The following is a 23329-nucleotide window of genomic DNA, read 5'->3' as shown; positions in this document are numbered from 1 at the left end:
ACTGTCTATGCATGGCACACTGATTTCTGTGAACTTAACAGATGTGTCCGCATGTGTTAATATCAAATAGATGGTGCATAACTGAGACATTTTCTAGTGAGTCTCATGATTGCTTGTGTGTTTTTTTCATTTAGATCTTTGATCCTACCTCACCAAGTATCCGATAATAATGAACATTTCCTTGTCTTCTTAGTGGGTGGAGTGTGTGTCAACGCCCAGTGTGGTCTAACCAGTACAGAGAGGAACAGTTAACTCAGGTTGAACCTGTTGTGAATGAACTGTTTTCACTGCTGCTGCTCAACAGGTTTGCTTTCAGACTTGACTCTCTGTTGCTTTACTTCGAAAACGGGTGGTTTCTGTCCTGCTATGCTATTTAACTGCAGATACCACAAGCTTCCATATTGTAGTACCTCTACCAGCTCTATCTGTACATCTCTGCCACTGGAAATAAGAGACACAGCAGTACAAATTATTGTTTATTTTGCTTCATATATTGATTTTTTTTTTTTTTAGTTGAAACAGCATCTGTTGGAAAGTCCAAGACAATGGCTATACTGTGGTACAAGACAAAAGAAAAACCAAGACAATACAAAGACATTCTTGTAAACATCAGAGGCAAAGAAGCATAATAAAAGACAGAAAAACTAAAATTAAGCATGGTAGGTAGATAAAAAAATGTCAGAGTTTCAGCTCCAATCTAGATTTTCTATCAGTACACAGTGACATAAAACACAACACACAGAAAGGTTGTCTGGGAATTCATCATGAGAAAAAAAAACAAATAAGTCATCAATACATCGATCAATAAACCAATTCCAATTATCAGAGGTTCGGGTTAAGCTATGAAGGTGAGGATGCCGGGAGGATGGGGTGAGGTGTTTCAGGTACACCGATGAAGGAAAAGTGCTGATTGGTTTACAGTTTGTGAAAAAAAATAAACTCACTCGTCCACAAAGTGTCTGTCTTCACATGACATTTACATGTGATGTTATTCCTGCACAAGCTTGTACTCAGAGGACACTTCTTTAAGTTACAGGAAACACCAGCATGCTACCAGAGGCACTCTCTATGGAGTCCAGATAGGGCTTTAATCATATGAAGGACAACTGTACCACAAATAAAACTGTACATTTGTAAGTGAAGATATGAGCACTGACTTTACATTCTTTACATTTCCATTTAAAAAAAAAAATCCATTGTGTTTTATCCCACAAGCACAAAACTGTTATTGAGAGGTTGTCTTTGTGTGGATCTGAATTTACAAAATACAAATAAAGATGGCAGAATGATAAATATTTAGATCTGTTCAGGTCTGATATATCCAATACCTTTTGTGCTAGCTAACTGCTCCAAACAACAAGACATGTGGACGTATGAAATAAGATCTGCATTTATGGAAATACAGTCAGTCAGGATTGTAATATATGACCAAAAAGGCCACCATTCAGTTAGATAAAGAGATGCAAACACCTTTAATTACAAATGCACACTTTTTCCCTATCATCCAACTAAAATCATTTCTGCACCAACTTTAACCCATACAGTCTTCTACTGATTCTTTAAACCTTAATTAGTTCATCAAGGATGAGATTGTTGCGACTGGTTCGTCCTGTGAAGGTTGCAGAACTGAAAGACGAGTCTCTGCCCCACTGTCCAAGCACAAAAAGGCAATAAAAGGATCGTGTGAAGCAAGGGCATTATACAAAAATAACTGAATTGTAAATTACAAATCTAGATTTTAAGTTCAGTCTACATTCTTTGCATCATGCACCATCCATAAGCAGCCATGCACTGTGTGATAGATACATGGGCAGGCAGGTCCATTTTAGAGGCTCTAAAGTGCATCGTGTGCCATTCTTGTCTTAATGAAGTCATTCGCTGGGAGCATATGATGGCTGCAGAGCTTTGTCTCTCAGTTCTGTCAGTAAACATTTTAAGGTGTGCTTGAGTAGGTAGCACAGATGAAAGGATAGATGAATGGATGATGGCTAGATGGGAGGAAGAGCGGGGCTAAATGCTACCCAGATCCACTACCCCTATCACAGTGAGGAACTCTGAGGGTCATGAGGCTGTCTTTGGATGTGCCTCTGTCACCGTACTGCAAGTTGGGGGCGGGGCGTGTCAGAGGAGCTTCTCTGTATGACATTTGAGGACAGCAGATTGAATTATTATCTCCCTGCTCCATCGTCTACACACTCCATGCTTCTGTTCTGGGCTTCTGCTTGAAAGACAAAGACTGCTTTATTGTCTGTACTTAGTCTCAGAACGCTGGTGTCTTTCCTCAGAAGCTGGAAGATTGTGTCTGTTTCACTCTGCTACCATCAAGCTAAATCTCCCTTTGTCTGTAAGAGGTGAATTCAAGAATCCCAGAGTTTGTGTGACCGAGCAGAAGTGATACCAAGCAAAACATAATCTGACTGATTCTTTGGAACATGCCTTAAGTTGGTAATCTGATGACCTTAACAGTGCCTTAAAGCAAATGCAACGGACACATTTCTGTGATTAAACTAGCACCTTTTTGTGATTTGGAAATGCAGTCCACTGAATGTCCTGTCTGTCTGGATGTTATACCTCGCTGAAGACTTATTGCTACAACCAATCAAGATCCTAAAATTCACCTAGCTACCACACCAACCTTTGAAAACACAATATGTCTAAAATCATTTCCACCTTAATAGCTTGAGATCATGCAAAAGAAATAAACACCTAACACACAAGATCATATTGCAAGTAAATACAAAAAAAGGTTACATATTTCAAACATATGGACAAAGAAACAAAACAAAAGAAAATAATGGCAACAGTAATAAAGGACCAGCACCATCGCTGGCATCATGCAGTGTGTGTCTAACCCAGTCACGCACACACTGAGGCTATGTATCGTGCGCTGAGCTCAAACCTGTCCAGGTTTCCATCTAAACTGCTACCAGTGCTGCTGTCTGTGGGTTCTTATTGAGTTAATGCCCTTGTGCACAAGAGAGCACGGAGATGCCGTGGCCCAGCATCTCCGTGCTGAGTGGGTCTGAGTATGTGTGCTTCTTCTCACCGAAACAAAAACCAGACCATCCTGGGCAATCATAAAGCAAATGTCTAAAACCTTTGAACACTGCCACTAACATTTGTTTTGGCATCTTCTTCTCCTGTGGTCTCTTGAGTAGGACTAGGAGAAGCTAAACCAGCATGAAATACAAAATGGCAGACATGAAGAAAAAAGAGAGAGGAGGAACCTTTGGGGAGGTTGAAGCAGCTGCTTCTTTTCTCTCCCTTTAGTCAGTTTTCTCCTCAGTTCACGGGTGAAGTCAAGGAACTGAAAGCTCTCCATGTGGAAAGAATGTGTGTGTGTGTGTTAGGGGTTCTTCACAGAGAGGGTGAAGGAGGTGTCACAGTGGTGTTCAGTCACATATGGGTGTCAGTATGATGGTGGAAGTGTGTGCATCTGTGTGAGCATGCGGAATGTAAGATTTGTGAGTGTGAGGTGCGGCGGTCTCAGAGTGAATTCGTTCGTCACATGTCCCACAGTAACGTGACCTCAGTCCCCTCCATCTTTAGTGTAGCTCATCTACTTTGTAAAAATCGTCTTCATGCCCGTCTACACGCAGGCCTCGGGCGTGCTGCCGTTGTTCATCTTAACGTAGATCTTGGGATCTTTGTCACGTTCGTCTCGGAGGCGCTGGAGCTGGCGGCTGTGGTACAGCAGGTAGAAGGGCAGGCAGAAACCCAGCATGCTCAGCACCAGGAGACCCACGTTCACCTGGGCACCGCGTGAGTAAAGCAGTTAGATAGAATGATATGGTAAACTTTGAATACTACACTCTTTAAAGCCAGTATCTCTATATGTGCATCATCTTACCCATAGGGGGTCTTCCTCCAGGGGTCCCACCATGGCCATGAAGAGAGGTTGCTGGAGCAGGGCGAACAGAGCGCTGATCAGAGACTGCATGCCTGTCAGGCTGCCAAACTGCGAGGATGGATACCTGCAGGGGATAAACAGCATGAGTCATATGGGAAATTTGAACACATTTGTCACATAACTAACCTGAGTGAACTATCAGGCCCATTAAATCAATTTACAGTGAGTCAAATTAAAAACAAATTCACAGCCAGTTATATATCGCATGCCCCCAGACACACTGTTATGTAATATTCACATCCTGTGTAGGCTCATTTTGGATAATACTGTTCCTGCAACTCAGAGGTATTTTATTTCATTCCAAGAAAAATGCCCAATCATCATTTTCTCTAAATGCGGCAGTGTCAGCTAATCTCCAGCTGCAGTCATTTGGAAATTTTTCATAAGATTTTTGAGCTCTTATCACCCTGCACACAGTCGCAGGTCAACAGGCAAGAACATGTGGCTGCTACAGGCCAAAGTGTGAGAACACCTCACCTAAACTACGTAATTATAATAGCCATTTGCATATCTCCATAATAAATATGCAATGTCTATACATATATATAGTCACTTCTTTTACATGCTTATAGTCCATTTTTAATTATGTGGAGTGCTATTTACTGCAAATATAATATCTATACGGAAGAAACTGTTTTTTCAGTTTTAACAGATTTATAAACAGAATCCATTTTAGGTGAAGACAGTTTTATTCTTTTTTTTTTCACATCAGATTTGGTTAGCTTGACAGCTTTTGTTTTACATTTTTCAGAATACATTTTTTGCTTATAATTTCAAACATTAGATGATAGTTGGGTTGTTTTTTTGACCAAAGTAACTGTAGTGTGAAAGTTTAGTGTTAAATACTAAGAACATGTGACTGCGAGCCAGACTTCATCGCTTAACAGCAGTGGTGGACTTCTTTTTTTGCTCTAATACGGGAATGTCAAAAACATGTTGCATTGTGGGCTATATACAGCCTACTTTAATCTTAAGTGGCAGAATCCGAGAAATTATCAAAAATGGTAAAATGTAAAATTACAAAAAAAAAAAAATCCCATAGCACACTGCCCAGAATGCCCATTAAATATAAAATATACAGTTTTATAAAGTTTTTGTTAATTTGCATAAAATGTTTTTTTTTTAAACAGTGGAAAAAAGTGTTAAAAAAGAAGACATCTTTTTATAGTAGACAAATTTTCTATCACTTGTTTATCTTAATTTAGTAGTATGAATGGCAATGGGGGAGGGGGTCTTTATTAATAGGAAAAGCGGGACAAAATTTATGCCCTCCTTCATTTTGTCTTTGCTGGACCAATTCTGGCCCACAGGCTTTATGTCCAGAATCTTGTGGAAAGTTGTCCAAAAAGAGTGATTGCTGGCACAGAAGGACAGAAGAAGAAATGCCTAAAATTCACTTATTTTTAGTCACTTTCTGTATCTAGTGTAGGACAGCATTAGGCTGCATGATTCCTTACTGGTTTGCCATCATCTTTTAAACGTGTCACACACTTACACAGCAGCATAAAGCCCGCCAACTGCAGAGTGGATGAAGCCTCTCACAATAGTGTGCAGGACAAAGGAGACAACCTGAAGTAGGAGAGAAAAGAGGAAAAGAAAGATTTTTACAGTAAATACATGCTCAGGGCCGACCTGCTGGGTTTTCACTGAAAAACAAAAGGGTTTGTCTTTGACAAATGAGATTCAAGAGAGAACAAAATAAACTGCAACAACATTTTTGTCCATTAGGTGGCTCCACATCACTTAGAAATATCAGCAGCTGCATTGCCATGTGAGTGGTTTGAATATCATGTACATCACTCTCTCTCTCTGCAGTGTTTAGTCTCCCTCTAGGGGAGACGTACAGCAGCAGCACATGCAGAGGAGCGTGAACCCACACCACCTAAACACTTCAATAAAATGGCTCCCCCAGCCTCCTACTGCATACCTGAAGTGGGAGGTTGGGGATGATGCAGGTGACTCCAAAGCCAACAAGGAGTATGTTGGTGAAGATAAAAGCTCTGGTGGCATTGACGATCTTCTGGATCTGTTTGTCAGGGCGACGGGGCTGCCCAGGCTCTCTGATAGAACAAAAGAAGAAAACATTTAAAAAAAATTGAGAAAAATAGAATTATTTGTTCCTCCTTAGCGCGCACGCTGACCTCTTGGTGCTCTTGTCGTTTTCATCCTCACAGTCTTTAAGCTTCCAGTCCATGACGTAGCCAATGACAGGAGAGGTGACCAGACATAGGAGCTGGAGCACGCCAAAGATGGAGGTGTACACGCTCACTAGGAGACAAACAGCGGCAGAGGCAGCGTTAATACGGTTTCAGGGTGAACATCCGGTAAACAGTATGAAGACATCAGAGGGTGGTGCACACTGACAGGAATGGAAAAACAGTTTGCAGATGTCATGGAGTTATTGGGGGGGGCGGGGTCATGCTCTAGACAAAAAAGTGGACAAACAGTTTAGGGTAGGGAGGGGGGCAGAGGGTTGCTAGTGTGGCCTCAGGTCTCTTACCCACTTCCATCCTCTCCACTGCAACAGCAGGAAGCCAGCATGACAGAGATGTCAAAGAGGTGTTAAAGATAAAAACGCAACCACTCTCAAAACATGTATAGCTTGACACACTAACAACCACACACACCTGTGCTGAGGTCTCTGCCTGTTAGGGACTCCAGGATAGTGTTCATGGCTCCCATGTAGAATATGAGGCGCAGCTGAGTCACACACATGGTGATAAGGCTCAGCAAGAAGATGGGACTGAAGATACTCTTCATGAAGCTCTGAGCTGCAGAGGAAATGAGAGAAGTCAGGGTGAGATCAAATCACTGTGTTAATATACCACAAAGATATTAACCAAAAATATTGGATAAGGAGATTTTATTTCCTTCTGTACACAGTTGAAATCTCGTGGTAGGGGAATTATTCAGTGGAAAAACCAAAAAGCTTCACAGGCCTTTAGGGAAACATCCAAATCCTTTTACGGAGCAGAAAGTTCTATAATCTATTTTTATGACACTGCCTGCATCAGAAGATGTTTGCAAAATCAACTTTATCTGTGCACGATGTAGGAAACACTAAGAGCAAAAGTCAATGTAAGGACTAAGATCAACTGTTCATTGCTTGTGGGACATGATAATCAGTTTTCAAGTGTTCAGTGGTAAAAAAAAAAAATCATAAAATATATGAGGCCTAAGTTGTGGTACACTGAGGATGACTTTAGGCACAGCAGTGCTTTGAGATGAAAGTCCAACATGACTGTGCTAATTTGCATAATGAGTCAGCATAAAGGTGTACTGTTTACCACTTTATGAAAATAATTTACTGCGCTAGCAGGGATGCACTAAAATCCTGAGCCAATACCAAGAGATGTATTTACCATATTTGTTTCTTTTCTCATTGCTATTCATATCATATCAGTCAACTAGGCCAGTATCAGTCAATATCGACCTATATCAGGCTCTAAGTTCATTGCTGGTTCGCTGAGTGTTAATGTTAGCATTCAAATGTTTGCTAATCAAACAGGAGCACAGCTGAGGCTGATGTGATGTTCATTAGTTCTGAATGTACCGGGCTGACTGATACGTTGGCCTGTTTTTACAAGTCTTTACAATTCATCCTGGCAAGACTACGACGTCTGCCAAATTTCATGACAATCACTACAATGGATGAGTAGGTAATTCACTGCAGCCGAAGATGTCAGACTGCTGTTACAGCGATTGTGATGTTTACAACATTTCCAGGAAACTGATTTTTTTAAAAGAAAAAAAAGATCGCTCATTTCAATAAAAAATAGCAACGTACGAGTGTATTCATAGCATCCTGACAAACAACCTACATGATGATGACCTTGTTTGAAGCCTCCACTATCAGCACCAACAAACTTTCATCTAAAGTACAGATGGTCAAACATGCAGAGTCTCTTTTCACTTTCTAAACAGATGGAAAACTCCACTGGCTGAGAGGAACGGATGAGACTGACATGTAAATTTTCCCACTGGCACCCAGGTGTTATGGTGACATCTTAATGTGAATGAACGTCTGGAGGATTCAAAGGAAAGCGGGTTCTAGGAAACGTTGATCATTAATGAATGCTGTGGATAGAAGTGGAAAATGGACAGCTGTCCATACAGAGAAACCCCGGACACACCAACTAATGATGGGTACCCAGATGAAGCAGATGGGTTCATTGTCTTCAACAACAGGTATCTATCCTGGACTTAATTGTTTGAAAATGCTCATAGAGCACTAAAATAATTTATAAGAGAATACAGCTGTTAATCTAAAACTAGCTTATATTTCATTTCAACATTTACAAAATCTACCAATTTATTTACAAAAAGTTCTTTGGCCTTCATTCTCTGTCTACAGCTCTAGTACAAAGTGTACTTAACATACCAAACAAGTGCTGACTGTGCCGGTCCAGATACATGATTTAAGTGCATTCCTAACAGAAAACACAAACATTTGAATCTGACCTTGATCCTTATATCTGAGGAGGCAGGAGGAATAGGCCAAGGCCTAAGATGCATGTACTCTGCAACCCTCACAGCTGCTTCAACTTACAGCAAACAGAGAGAGGAACAAGGTTGTGTTCAAGGGTGTAATATGGGCCTCTTTAAACATCCCGACATGTCCAGCTGTTATGAAACCAGCCACGGGCATCCTGAATGCACTCCAAACACACACACAGTCAGAAATTCACTGTAATGGCTGATACAGTCCACCGCAGTGCTTCTCTAGGGCTCCCTGCCAGCGCGACACACACCTGCTGAGCCCCTTTCTAAGAACAGGGTCTGAACCGATTCCACGGTCCGTTTGGTACCAAAGAGACCGAGAGAGGTGTGACAAGACTAACCCACTGGGAGTCCCTGACCCTGTTAGAAAAGCCAGGAGGGACTGAAAAAGTGCATGGGTAACAGAGGTTACCTTAGCATGGATGTGATATTTTTTTGCCAACCAACCTAAAACACTACATACAGTGTTATCACATTTTAAAAATGTAAAAACTAACAGAAGTGTTAGCCTTTTTAAAAAATTTCACACTTTTAAACTTCATCTGAAATACATTGTTAAATATTCTATGTAAATAATATTCATTGCCAAAATAAATTACAAAATTTTAAGTATATTAATAAGTCTATTGTCTATATTTTAACTTGGATTTATGATTCAAAGCACACAGTAAGGACATTAAGTTAATTTTTAAAAGTTCTATAACACTTTGCACTTACCTACGCTATAACAATGGAATTCAAGTCTTTACTTTTCATATCAGTGGGATTTATTTTATTTATGTGGGATTCCACTTGGCATCAGTCCTTTCAAAGAGAAGAGATACACTTTTATGACTTGATTACTGGCAAACCTAACACACTTAGCACCTCTTTTGCTCAGTCCGTTTCAAGTCTAACTGCACCAACTGACTGACTATTGAGTTGTGAGAATATTCATAAGCTAGTATCTACTCAAGAATGACTAATTTGATCACAAGGTACACTTGTGCTGACTTGTGCATGTTTTTGGATTTCTTCCTTTTACAGACAGCAGTTATATTCTGTCGGCAGCTTGCTTAGATTCCAGTTTTGACGACCAGATGGCAAAGAAAGCCACTGCTAAAAACTGTGAATGGGCTTTTACAGTCTTTCAAGAAACATAACTGTTGCTCCAATTCAACTAGTTTCTATTTTAAGTTCATCCTGTCTTTATATAACAGACTTTAGATGTTAGAGCATATTCAGACTTACTTTCCTCCTGACTCTTGCAATTCACCTCCAGGTCAACAGTGGACAGGCACAGCTTGTTGGCCTCTTGTGTGGACAGCTCTTTGGAGGGTGCCTCCTGCTGCTTTATGGCATGGCCTACGCTCAGACGGCGTCCCACTGTGGTCACCTGCCGATAAAACTGCTTCCCGGTGATCTTATGGTCAAATCCCAGCCAGCTGAATTTGATTTTCACCCTGAGAAAGGAAAGTAAGAAAGAAGGGGAAATGTAAGCAGACACCTAAAGGAAAAGGAAAACAGGCTAAGGAAACATTAAAAGATCCAGGTGAATGAGAGCAAAGTAGGCCGATCATCTGGTTTTATGGTCTTTCCCCTTTAGGGCTCACTTGGTCTCCACTGCATTATTTTGGGATTTACTGCACATAAGTGTGTGCGCATGTACGTGTATACAATCTTGCAGTGTGTATGAGGTAAAGCAGTGATCTGTGTGGAAAATCCAGAATCCCTAGGCTCAGTCAGAATCCTTTTTCAAGCAGGTATAACTCGAGCTTAGCTAATAATACTGCAGTGGCTGCTTAAAAACAATAGCTGGAAGCTACACATATGTTCATGCGGCTTTGTGTGCATGCCAGACTAAGTATGCCTGTTTGTCTTACGTGAAGTCCATGTCTTCTGGGCCAGGGAAGGGCTCCAAAGGCCAGTTGATGAAGCAGTTCAAGAAGACGAGGCAGGCACAGCCGGCCCAAACCAGAAGGATGGAGATGAATGTGGCACCCAGATCATAGATCACCTACAGGCAGGAAGATGGGACGCACACAAAAACATCATAATGGAGAATCAATAACACACTCTACAGTTGCAGGGTTATTCCTTCTGAGTTAATATTGCCCTTTAGGAAAATCTTTCAGTCATGGATGAGGACACGTGGATGTTTAAAGTAAATCAAGAATCAGCCACAGTAAGTGAGTGACTGTAAGTTACCTTGATGCCAGGGAAAGTGACAGCAGAGGAAGCATAGGATCCAATCATCAGGGCAATGAAGGTCGACCTCAGATCTCCAAACATGTTGGGCAGCTGTGAAGAGAGCAGACAGATCAGTTTACACATTTAACTGCAAGACCAAGTTCATTTAAATGCACAAAATGTCCACAGACTCATAAGAAGCAAAGCAGTCAAGCTTGACCTCTTTATGTCACCTAACTATGATTTACATTATCAAAAACTAGTGGCCAGGGGCTTAAAGGAGGACAAAAAATAATCAATAATCCATAGCATGAAGAAACTGCGAAACAAAAACAAAGATAAAACAGCTTTCTCGTTAGCTGTGTTATAGATGAAGGCTTTCGAGTGTGAAAAGTGCCCAGTAGGAGGCGACTCCTCTCATTGCAAAAACAAATCAAATGCAAAACAGCCATCTACTCGCTTGAGAAATAAACTTACCAAACATTTTCCTAATATCTGTAAGGGCTCAGTCGCTACTTTCAAGTTGTCTGCTTCCAAATGACAGTCCCATATAAAGCAAAACAGAAGATAAAGCAGCGTAAGGTGTGACTACCCTGTGACTAGTAACTACTACATGCGTGTGCAAAGCCCTGAACTATTCCCCGTGATGTCTGTGAAGGTTCTCAGTCATCCAGGTCATCGTAGTCAAAGGAGCTTGCAAAGAAAAGCGTCTGGACTTCTTTAAGTTACTTGAAGACGTTTCACCTCTCATCCGAGAAGCTTCTTCAGTTCTAAGGTCAAATGGTGGAGAGTCCCAGATATAAACCTAGTGGGAGTAACCCCCCACAGAGGGACAAAAGGACCCCCTGATGATCCTCTAATCGCCTGAGCCAAGGTGTGAAACTGGGCGTGGGTCCCAATCAGCCAGAGTTTCGGGTGAGTTCATTGTGAAACCTGGCCCCACCTTATCATGCGAATTCCTGAGATCAGTTGGCCCAGGATGTGAGTGGGCGTTAAGGCGTCTGGGAAGGGAACTCAAAACTGGATTATAGATGGCAGAGAGTTGGTGTCGTAAACCACCGCCTCTGTTCAAAGATGGTCGCTCACAGTGGACATAGATGCTTCTTTCACTCCTCTTTCAAACCATCTGTCCTCTCTGTCCAAAATGTGAACATTGGCATCCTTGAAAGAGTGTCCTTTATCCTTAAGATGCAGATGGACAGCTGAGTCTTGTCCTGTGGAGGTGGCTCTTCTATGTTGTGCCATGCGCTTGTGAAGTGGCTGTTTGGTCTCTCCAATGTAGAGGTCTGGGCATTCCTCGCTGCACTGTACAGCATACACCATATTGTTAAGTCTGTGTTTTGGCGTTTTATCTTTCTGGGACTCTCCACCATTTGACCTTAGAACTGAAGAAGCTTCTCGGATGAGAGGTGAAACGTCTTCAAGTAACTTAAAGAAGTCCAGACGCTTTTCTTTGCAAGCTCCTTTGACTATTCCCCGTGATCCACCACTCAAGTACATTTATTTATTTATTTATTTATTTATTTATTTATTGTCATTGTCAAGAACAATGAAATTGCGTTTGGGGCTTCCATACAACCCAAAAAAAAGAAGAAAATAATAAATAAATACCCCTTAAAACCCAAGTGTACATATTTAACCCAGTGTGACTCCAATGCAATAAGACAATCCTTAGCAATAATGTTCGTAGAAATTCAGACAAAGACCTGAGAAACATGACAAAATACAACAATGCAACCCATTCAATATTATTGTACTGTGAGATATGATATCAGATATGATAGTTATCTATTTAAGAAAGAGGGGGGGGGGGGGGGGGGGGCAGGAGGGGGAAGAGAATAAAGATATGATGCACCAATGCAGACCAGTTCATTGCTATTAAGAAGTTGGATATGGTTATTGTCCGTGAGAGGGGGGCAGAGAGTTCAGGAGCCTCACAGCCTGTGGATACAGGCTGTTGGCCAGTCTGGATGTTCTGGCCTGTATAGACCTGTACCTTCTCCCTGAGGGCAGCAGATGGAAAAGGTGGCGCGCAGGGTGATGTTGGTCCCGCAGGATACTGTGCACCCTCCTCAGACAGCGAGTGGGGAAGATATTACTGATCTCTGGCAGACTTGTTCCAATAATTCTGCCAGCTTCCTTCACCACCCGCTGGAGTGCTTGCTGATCGGCCTTGGTGCAGCTGGGGAACCACACTAGAAATCCATACGTCAGAACGCTGCTGATGGCACAGTTGTAGAAGTTCAACATCAGAGATCTGGGAATGTGTGCGCTCCGCAGTCTCCTCAGGTAGTAGAGGCGCTGTTGGGCCTTCCGTACAACTGAGGTGATATGGTTGCCCCAGGACAGGTCCTCGGTCACAGTTACCCCCAAGAATTTAAAACTGCTCACCCTCTCCACCGCCTCACTGCCAATGAAGAGAGGCAGATGGTTGTTATGACCCCTCTTCCGGAAATCTACAATGATCTCCTTGGTCTTTTTGGTGTTTAAGACCAAGTTATTGTCGTGGCACCATGACTCTAGTTGTTGCACCTCTGTCCTATAGTTTGTCTCATCATTGTTGGATATAAGTCCGAGCACTGTAGTGTCATCTGCAAACTTAACAATGAGATTGGACGCGCAGGAGGAAATACAGTCATGGGTGAAGAGAGTGTATAGCAGAGGGCTCAGAACACACCCCTGAGGGGCACCGGTGTTGACCACAAGGGTGGAAGAGGTGTTCTTACCCACTCTGACACTCTGTCTACGGTTAGTGAGGAAGTCCACAATCCAGTTGCACAGAGAGGAGTTAAGTCCCAGTTGGTGGAGTTTGGGACGTAGTTTGTATGGCCGGATGGTATTAAAAGCCGAGCTGTAGTCTACAAAGAGGAGCCGTGCATAGGTATTCCTGTGTTCCAAGTGCTTCAGTAATGTGTGCAGCACTGTGGCGATCGCATCCTCGGCAGGCATGTCTCTTTACAGCAATATAATACTTGTTTCTATAGAGCTCGTGCTCAGCCCTGTCGTCCACGTTCTACATTTGTAAAGGCAGATGATCAAAATGCTGAACAGTTCATGTCTTCTGCTGCAAATGAAAGTTTTTAATGACAGCACACCATGAATCTGTTTTCACTGTGAGTAATATTAGCTCATGTGGGCTAATCTCAGCAAACCGCTATGCTACGCTACATTTTAGCATTTGCTACTTTATACTTGAATTGGTGCCTGAGGAAACAGGCTGTACTGATCAGGAAAAGTTACAGCATTGAACTAAACTCACATGTATCACAGCCCATTAACCTCCAGCAGTGGAGCTGCTGCAGCCAAAATGACATCTATTACCCATCTATAATTGGATTAGCTTCATTTCTGCTCTGTGGGCAGCATATTAGGTTGCGCAATAATCTTTGTTGTCATATTTTGTCCTTCAATCCACTTAGACCTGCAAATGGCCACTGACTGTGAAAGAATGCAGCACACTGCATACAAATGGCGAATAGTTTAATCTGCTGCTCACAAATATTGACTGGTGATAGTCTTGTCCCCACCAAGTATTTGCACACTCTGTACTGCCTGCATTGATGAGTTTTTGTTCCGAGATCTGCAGAAGAGCAGAGACAAAAAAAGCTCGGGCCTTGCATAATGACACTCAGCTCTTGACGAGAAATAAGTGTACGCCCTGTTCCTTTACTAGGTAACTTCAGAGTGTAAACAGCCGTCTTGAGGAAGTGAAAAACAGTGTGAACATGAGAGCACCATGTGGCTGACTGGTCTGATGTAGGTCAGAGTTCATCTGTGCCATCTGGATTCAAAGTGCTATATAGGAGAGAGGAAATCAAACTCTAGAGTCAAAAGCATTGAAAGGAAGCTCCCACAGTGAACAAGCATGGGCAGGGAGTTCAAAATTTGACTGTAACTCATCACTGAAAGCGTTATTATGGGTCATAAATAGCGGAGGCGCTTCCCTCCAGCTCCCCTCTCATTGTCCTCATCTGTCCATCCACCCGTCCATCGAGGCGCTGTGCCCGCCACAGGGGCGAAGCTTGTTAGCCAGCTGCTCGAACCCCCTCACCCCATATGGACGTTACTCCCTGCACTAATTGGAGCAAAGGTGAGCTACAAAAAAAATCACTACACCCCAGCCAGGTCATCCAAAACAACAAGCCCCCCCCCCCAAATTCCTGCGCTACAAGGGAGCAAGTTGGCTGACCTTTGGCTCGCTTGGTGAAGAAGAGACAGAGGACATGTAGATCCCCGTCTCAGCAGATTCTGTGTCACGATGATGGCAGCCCGCTCACAAATCTATGCAGTCAACAGGTTCAGATTTCCCTGCTGACGCTGCAGCACTTCCTCACTCTGGCCTGTGATGATGGCTCTTTTTATGCCAGACTTTTGCAAGAGTTCTGTTATTATATTGTAAATCATGGGAAGAGCTTTGATTTAAGCAACTGAATGGAAATTATCAAGGAAAAAGTAATTCAATGTAATCCTCCATTATTTCATTATAAGCAGGGTGTTTAAGGACAACAGAAATCACTCTGGGGGGCAGATTCTCTAATAAATTATTTTAATCCAGGCCCTTAATCCCTAGTTCAAATAAATAGCTCCCCATTCAGTTACCAAATATTCAGTACAGTTAAAAAAGGAACAAGCCCACTGCAGTGTTGATAAGTCAGTCCCTGACTTTTCTGCCATTCACCTTTTTTGTCTGGTGAACGGAACTGTTATCATTGGCATTAACTTCGGTGAGCACACTTAAAAGTGGGAGAAAACAAAATCACGTGAGTGAATGGTAGCAAGCCCGAAGCAGTGGGAAAAAAAGAAACATAACAGATCTAGTGCTTGTGATACTGCTGAGCAAAACAAGCTTACGTCACACTGGGAGTTTCTGTGACTGACTCTAGTTCTTAGTCAGAGTCAGCTGCTGAGACCACTCTTTTCCAAAAACATGTCACAAACTGGTTTGGTCTGCTAATCATGAAAGGAGAAGTAGGGATTAATGGGTTCAGCAGCGTGAGGACAAAGTGTGGGCGGGTGCGTCGATGGGAGAAGCAGCTGTCGGGCTCGATGAGGAAGAGATAGCAGAGTTTCCGTAACTGCAGTCAATAACACTTAAGTCAGGCAGACTGACCAAAGAATCAGCTGTGGCCTCACGTGCTAACAGACACACTGTAACTGTAAATGGCCTCTCAACAACAGACAAAAGTATGCTCCTGTGATCACAAATTTGTGACGCAGTATAAACACACATTTTTCTCAAAGGGGATTCATTAAGTCTGTATATATGAACCAGCTCTTGATCATGAAAGTGATAAAAAAGCAGCTGACTCTTCATGCAGTACTTTTTAACACCAAGTCAGATGACATGAGAGTTTTCATAAAAATGTTTTAGTTGCAATTCCAACTTGACAGATAATATTTACAACCTAATTATGATAGATAATGGCTTGAAAATTGTATTCATACTGTTAAATGTCAGCCATAGGGTATAGTATATCTGCCGAACACTTTTTGGCAATCCATTCAACAGATGTTTGTTAAGCTAGCTAAAAATCTGTGTGTGTTTTTCAGTCCCAGTCCCTGTAAGACTTCAGAGAACAGCCGCTTGTTTTGGTGCTTTTTCTAATCATCAGAGGAATGTGTTGCCTATGTTTCTCGGCCTTCAAGGTACAGTATGTGATCACGTAGTTCTTGATCCAACACCTTCCCAGTGTTTGCTCTGGAAATTTCACCTCTGTCCTCACCTTTCTGCTTCACTAAATACAGGCTTTGCTAATCCCTTACTACTTCTATTAGTTTTCTAATCTCCACGTCATCACAAATATCACACTTGCTGTGTTCATTTCTGTTGTGAGTGGTGCAGGAACAGACTGAGAGCAACCTTATACCTCTCTGAAGGTAATAACACCCATCACTAACCGCTCTTGTTGCTTCGTCCCTGAATAGCCCTTTTGTTAGCTCTATGGTCACAGTGTATCCCTGCACAAAGTACACACATAGATGATGGGCCCTGTATTTGAACAGCCACTGAAGGTCTATTTTATCTTCAGAGCAGTGACCTGGAGATAAGAGATCAGGGACTGGTTATTGGGTTCAGCAGGTGTGTCGGTTTTATTTATTTTTTTGGTAATGCACGTGCTTAATAAATGGCGTAAACATAAAGACAACTATAAAACGCCAATATATCTAGAGACACAAATATGAAAGCAAAGAGTGGGCGTTTGGGTTTTTGTTTGAAGGGTATCCATATAACTTATCATTTCACTTATCATTTCAGCAAGCTGTCAATATCATCAGTGTGATTTATGTGAGTGAAAAGAAATGGTTCTTTGACAAATGCTCCTTTTTGGCTAGCCTCAAGGACTACAGAGGTTGTTTGTTTTTTTTGCATCAGAACAACCCTTTTATCACTGAGGCTTGATACAAACAGGTGGATTATTTAAAGGCACGCTAACAGCTTAGCATCACTGTTAAGCCACGCACAACTTCAACAACACAGGCTAGCACTGATGAAAGAAATTGCATGGGCTAGAAGCATAGGGTTTAAATCAGTTGGATAACTGGAATTGGTTCTTGATTCTTGTGTTTTTTTAGTATAGTAGTTACCTTTGGCAAGTGTTCTTGTCTATCCTTACATCCTGAAGTATAGCAAAAACTACACATGGAAGTTGGGGACCTATGCAGCGGCCACGTTAGCATTGCATTATTTTGTTGATAAGGCAGGCGGAATGGGCTAAGAAGTGTTTTATGACCAGGGGGGCATCCTGATTTGATTTGCAAAAGCCAATGTGCAAACAATGTTACTGAGCTTTCCAATTTAGTACAGCACTTAAAAGACCAGCAAACAGATCTGAGCAAAGTTGAAGGAGTTTGCAATGGATAATGTAAGCAAAGGTAATGAAACAGAGTCAAGTTAGATGGATACATTTCAGTCTGTGTCCTGTAGAAAAATATAACGTTTAACATTTTAAATAAACAATCTGCCATCATCAGTGATTTAAAACCATTTTTTTTATTAACACACCCAAATGGAAAAGGTTTAAATAGAAAAAACAGTATTCCCAAAATAACTTTATGTTAGGCATGTAACATCATAAATCTTTAGAAAAATTGCCCGAAAAAACCCCCGACCATAATACTCGATGTGCTTCAGCTGTTAAATTTTAAACACACTTTAACTCTACTTGTTTATTAGCAAATATTAACATTAGCATTTAGCTCTACCTTATGACAACAGTACAGATTTGCTAGCATACCTGTGTGAGTCAATACTGTAAAACTTTTTTTTTAATAATGTTTGCTTCAAACAAACGCACAGGCGCGCTGTAACCTGGACAGCGCTCACTCATTGTTATTTGGTGACAGTGCTGAATGTAGTGAGTGCAAACAGAGGAGCTGTGACCCACTTATACATAATAAGTAGACTCTACGTGTTTGTTGATTATATATCAGAGGGGCTTCGGGCAAGACTGACTCAGGCAACTGAGTAAGACTACAGTCTGCATCTACTGTCTTATCACTGGACCGTGCAAACATTCTGTCATTGCAATTTTTTGGCCACGGCACACTTTTGCGCATAGTTTGTACGCCACCAGGAGTGTGTGTCTGTTTGCGCTGAGTGTTTAAAACTGAAATGAAAAAGGCAGTGTGACGTGACAAAGACGTCTGGGTGAGGAGTGGGAAAATATGCTGAGTCTTTCGTGCAGAAAAAAAAGAAGAGAAAATTCGATTCAGCCCTCTGAGAGGAAAGAACAGAGAAATGAAAGGAGGAAGAGGGTTTTGCTGCAGCAAGTGGAAACTTCAGCACCCTGATGCTGCTTGACCATTGAGAACCAGCTCTGACTGGTCCTGTCCTGAAACACAGGATAGTCATAAAGAGCAGCCAAGTGGACCATAAGAACAGCAAACACCAGATGACAAACACCAAAAGGCATACTTCATTCAACCTGACGTCATCTCGCTCTCTCGCTTATTAGAAGTCAATTTCTTTTTCTAAACATATTTAGGGGTGAAACCAGCAAACAACAAAGCCAGCAATGTTTCCACCAGAAATATGACTTTGGAAGGGTGGGGATGTCTCTGAGCTAACATTAAGATCCAACATTGCAGTCATTCCAGCCCCTCAGCCACCCCGATCAGACCATTCATGTCGCTACGTAACACTCGATATTAGCGATAGCTGCTCTGTCTGGCCAGCTTCCATCTCACATTACTGAATAACTCCTGACCTTTTTCACTCCAACATTGTTCCCCTACGTTTTGTGCTGTAAACAATTTATATAGTATACTGTGCTTCCTCCATCTCACTCTAGCCTGATCTTACTGCTTTTTGTTACAACTCCCATCACTTCAGCGGGTGGAATGAAGTGCTGTGTGCGCACTTTACACATTGTCCAACTGAGAAGAAATCACTCCCCGTTTCTCCTTTAGCCACATCTCAAAGTTGGAAAGTGACTCAGTGAAGAGAACATTTACATTTCGCAGCTATGACCACAAGTCAGAGAGCTTGCTGGTAAATAAATGTGTTTTCAGATAGAGAAACAGTCTGTGCATTCAAGACATTGGACAAAAAGCTGATTTTTGAGCAGAGCTTCAGATTGAAACTTAGCAAACAGGGTGGGATACGAAATGTCCCACCAGCCAGACAAAAACAAGAGGCGGAGCTTGGCGTGTGCCTGTGGGTGTGGTTTTACAGTATGTATATGTATATGTATGTAGAGGGGTTTGTAACATGAAACTGCTTACAAGTCAAGACTGTAAGCAGAGAGAAAGTCATTATTAACCTCAGCTCCCTTCCTCTCTATTGTCTCCTGTGCTCATCCTTCACTGCCTGTTTTCATCGACAGCTTGGGACAAAGAGTTTGGGTAGAATGTAGAATTGAGGCAAAGACAAAGAGTAAGAAGGGGAGAAGCCAAATGAACAGAGACTAAAAAGAAACGTAAAACAGTAGAGGAAGGGGATGATTTTGGGAACATGCACAGACACACAGTGGGAAAATGGCACAGGTCACGGTGACCTGAGGAGTTTCGGTGACCTATGATAGTCCAAATGCAGCTTGAGAGCTTTCCACGCCCTGAAAAATAAGGTTATAGTTTTCCTCTCACAACCCTTCACACAGACCTTCAGGAAAAAGAGAATGGAAACAGATAAGCATTCACACAGCAGCACTTTTTATTTGCCTCTTTCTCAGTTTCCCCAGCATTTGACCAAGTTAAATTACAGGGGCTCCACTTTTTTATGATTAGGTTTTATTTTTCAATACTTCTTAGCAACATGGACCAATAAAAATTTTAAAAAGGTTAAATTTAGAAGTTTTAAAAATCTTATACGACCTTCTGAATCTATCGATTATGTGCTTTTTAAGCTCTGCAAACACCCTGACACAGACACACTCACACACACAGAAGTGGCAGTATAACTGAAATGTTTGTCTGGACCTGCAGGGAGCGGTAACTCAGCTAAAATAACACACACACACACACACACACACACAGAGTTTCGACGGTCGTGTGAGAGCAGCTAAAACTGAAACAGGAGAAGACGAAAACAGCCAGGCTCAGACTAGTGTGTGTGTGGGGGGTGTGGAGGGAGGAGTGCAGCAAGATAAAACCAGCTGAACAGCTAGTGCATGTATCTGTCAGGGTCCTAATACACAGCCTGGAAAGGAAATGGAAAAGCATGGGTGGAGAAGGCAGACACACATACACACACTACCCTCCTGTTGCTACTTCCTGTTTGAGCCCTTTCTGAGAGAGTCCACCTCGGCTGTTCAGGCAGGAAGAGAAATACTGTAGCTACCATGAAGCAACAAAGTGATACACGTGCGTGCACACATACACACACACATACGTCCTCGTGTGGATGAAATAATAATGAGGAGAGGTCTTTATTTGGCTCGTAGCCAGAGCAGGAGTGAATAATAGATCACTGCTCTCTGCCTTGTAACAACTCTCTTGCTCACGTGTCCTCTCCTGTGATGCAGCACTTTCTCTGATGAGGTCATCCTGACCACTGGCTATCCTCAGTCACTGCATCCCTCACCACCCTTCTCCTATCTGCACACTACCTCTTATCCCTCTCCTCCAAGCAGTCTGTTGTCAGCCGTCTCTCTCCAGCTCTTCCTCCAGCCATCTTTTTTAAATGTTTCCTCTGTCGAATGCATCCATCTTTCTGCCCCTCACTTCTTTGTATGCACGTCTGAAGCCATCACTTCACTCTCTTCCTCCATCTCCCCTTTTAATACCTTTTCATTTCTCCAGATATCACAATGTTGTGGCTCACTGATATTTAGTACAGGCTGTCATTCAGAGAGGAAACAAACTACATGTAATTGCCAACGAAGTGGAGATTTTAGTGTCGGATTGCGGAGAAGCTGGCAGCACTACCTTTCCTTGAAAAATGAGGTTGTTGTCCTAATAAATGAAAAGCACTGAGGTATTCCACGACACTTTATTTGTAGAGCTATGAGACATTTTGCAGGGTGAAGGGATTCTTCAGCGTGCCTCGATGAGTTATGAAGGATATCCTGATAACGTGACCGAAGGTTTCATGTTTAAAACTCTATGCACTGTTCAAGTCATAACATTTCATTCACAGAATATATTATAACCACACAGTGGCCTGCAGAGATTACAGCCTCAGCAGGCAACTACCAAGTCAAATAAGAGAGAGACTCAACAGTGAACAAATGCTGAAACCATACCAAGGAAGAATTCCCCAGCAATGAAGTGAAAGCTAAAGGTCCAGTGGAAAAAGGGTTCTCAAAAGCTTATTTTGGGGCAAATGTAGTTATTTTTTGTTGTTGTTGTTGTTGTTTGATTGCTGATTATATACATGCAGTTTTCTGTCCCATTCATGACAGTCACCGCCCAGTAAAAAACAAGACTTGTGGAGAAGTAGGAATGAAGCAGCGCTTCAGACCAAAGCTAAGTATGTCCCAATATGTGAGCTTCATAAAGTATCTCTTACCGTCAGTGAAGTGAAGGTCATGCACATGCCTCCAAACCCATTCAATGCCAATGCGAAGAAGATCAGGATGGACAGATCTACCGGAGAAAGCAACACACGCAGATGTTACTAGACCGACTTACTAGGCCAACACATGACGAATCTCACATACTGTATCTGATTAATTAGCATTAATACATCATATGAGCCGTGATAATGTAATGAGATGTATGTGACACAGGTAGAGGTACGTACTGTTGGGGTCTCTGGCACCATAGGCGATGAGAAGACAGGAGAAGGCAAAGCAGGCACTGGAAAGACAAAGCAGTTGGCTATGAAAAATAGGTTGGACAAGAAAAGAACCATCACTATCCAACAGACAGCAGGATTCACGGGCTCACCTCCCCAACAGTCGCAGCTTCCGCGGCCCGTATTTGTCCATGATAATACCCAGGGGCAGAGTTATGGCTGACAGCAAGAAGGAACCCACAGTAAAGGCCAGGTTCAGCATCTCATCCTGGTCTTTGCAGATGGGCCAGCTGTTCATTTCCAAGTACTCTTCGTCTGCACCTTTGGCTGCAGGGGTGGATGTGTTGGAGAAGTTGAAGCTGGAGCTGTTTTCTGGTTGGAAATAAGAGCAGACAGAATTTTATGTACTTTTTTTCCCAGTATTTCCATTTTGCAACATAATGACACAGTTTTCTAGACATTTCTAGAGGTGAGATCTGAAATGAACACTTGCTTGCTTTTTCAGAGCTTATTTCTGATATTGTTCTTGGAATACTGAGCTTTTACAGCCACCCCTCCCCTCTCAGAGCTGAGCTTCTGATCAAAAAAGCCAGGAAACTCTTTCAAAGGTCAAGTAAACAACCCAATACAGGGTAAACAAGTACCAGAAATAGACCCAAACTGAACCCCCTGCATGGTGCAGGGCAACTCTGTAACAGTTTTAATCAGTCTGCCTCCTCTGGTGAATTACTGGTAAACACAGTCCACTGAGTTCATGTGGAGTCTATTTTTGTCCTTGTGCTCGATAAGACCGCTGCTGTTGGGTAAACTCTGCTGTTGTCAGACAGATAGACAGAGGACACAGAGGAGCACTGATTGAGGAAAGCAACTCGTCTTTGATTAGGCAAGGAAAACAATACAAGTCAAATCAGCATTTACCACATACTTCATATGTGGAGGAGGGAGCTTTAAAGAAAGTCATCTGAGTGTTTTCTTTATTTGAGTCCTGCGGGCAAGTTTGCAACAGCAGCTGAAGCCTCTGCACACTCAGTGTAAACAGAACTGGAAATCTGTTTCCCGTTACAAGAGTGTGTCACTGAGCTCTACTCAAGGGAAAAGTGAGGATGGGAGGACGGATGTGTTGTTGTTGTTGTTGGTCTCAAACCCCTTAGGCATTGGTTCGAGACCAACAGAAAGCTGTTATTTCATATTTAAGGCAGAGTGGTGCAGAAAAAACTGGCATGCACCCTGTGATGAGAGGAGGTGAAAGGTAACGTGGCTTAGTGAATATCTGATGACTGCAGGGTCATTCTAATGCTGGTGCATTCATTCACTGAGGAACACAAGGACACTTGAGCTCCAGAGGCTGCTTTTAGCTAAACACATGCAGAAGAGCTCGATTATGCACGAGGGCACAAACATGGAATGATCTGTGGGATGTTACTAAATGTCTTCCACCTCTATTGTGATATATTTTATTCAAACGCATCCTCAATATAGATTGAATTAATGAAACACACAGTAGGATCTTCCCACAAGGTAGGGTGCATCATCATCATACTGATTTAGAGTAAATGGATAAACTCAACAGTGCA

The 23329-nt window shown here is 42.2% G+C and overlaps 1 protein-coding gene across 3 annotated transcripts in view; it reads right to left on the bottom strand.

Annotated features, from left to right (window-relative positions):
* Positions 1–463: 463 nt before the first annotated feature.
* The window catches only part of LOC146653492 (large neutral amino acids transporter small subunit 4-like), a 28199-nt gene continuing 5333 nt past the window's right edge, over positions 464–23329 (bottom strand). For 2 of the 3 annotated variants that reach the window (XM_085381062.1, XM_085381063.1), the window contains exons 3-15: positions 21908–22127; positions 21762–21817; positions 21528–21604; positions 10598–10690; positions 10273–10406; positions 9641–9852; positions 6538–6681; positions 6411–6428; positions 6052–6178; positions 5838–5970; positions 5406–5479; positions 3851–3974; positions 464–3751 (exon numbers count right to left, since the gene is read on the bottom strand). In XM_085381062.1, coding sequence (XP_085237188.1) covers positions 3590–3751; positions 3851–3974; positions 5406–5479; positions 5838–5970; positions 6052–6178; positions 6411–6428; positions 6538–6681; positions 9641–9852; positions 10273–10406; positions 10598–10690; positions 21528–21604; positions 21762–21817; positions 21908–22127 — 1574 coding nt within the window. In that variant the 3' untranslated portion in view covers positions 464–3589. The remainder of the gene's footprint in view (positions 3752–3850; positions 3975–5405; positions 5480–5837; positions 5971–6051; positions 6179–6410; positions 6429–6537; positions 6682–9640; positions 9853–10272; positions 10407–10597; positions 10691–21527; positions 21605–21761; positions 21818–21907; positions 22128–23329) is intronic. The other variant, XM_085381064.1, reaches the window with a different exon arrangement.

The sequence above is a fragment of the Rhamphochromis longiceps genome, linkage group LG14 (assembly GCF_057381845.1).
Source record: "Rhamphochromis longiceps isolate RC_006_pf linkage group LG14, R_longiceps_female_GT1.1, whole genome shotgun sequence".
NCBI lineage: Eukaryota > Metazoa > Chordata > Actinopteri > Cichliformes > Cichlidae > Rhamphochromis > Rhamphochromis longiceps.
The sequence above is the reverse complement of the archived record's forward strand: the minus strand, read 5'-3'. Positions and strand labels throughout refer to the sequence as shown.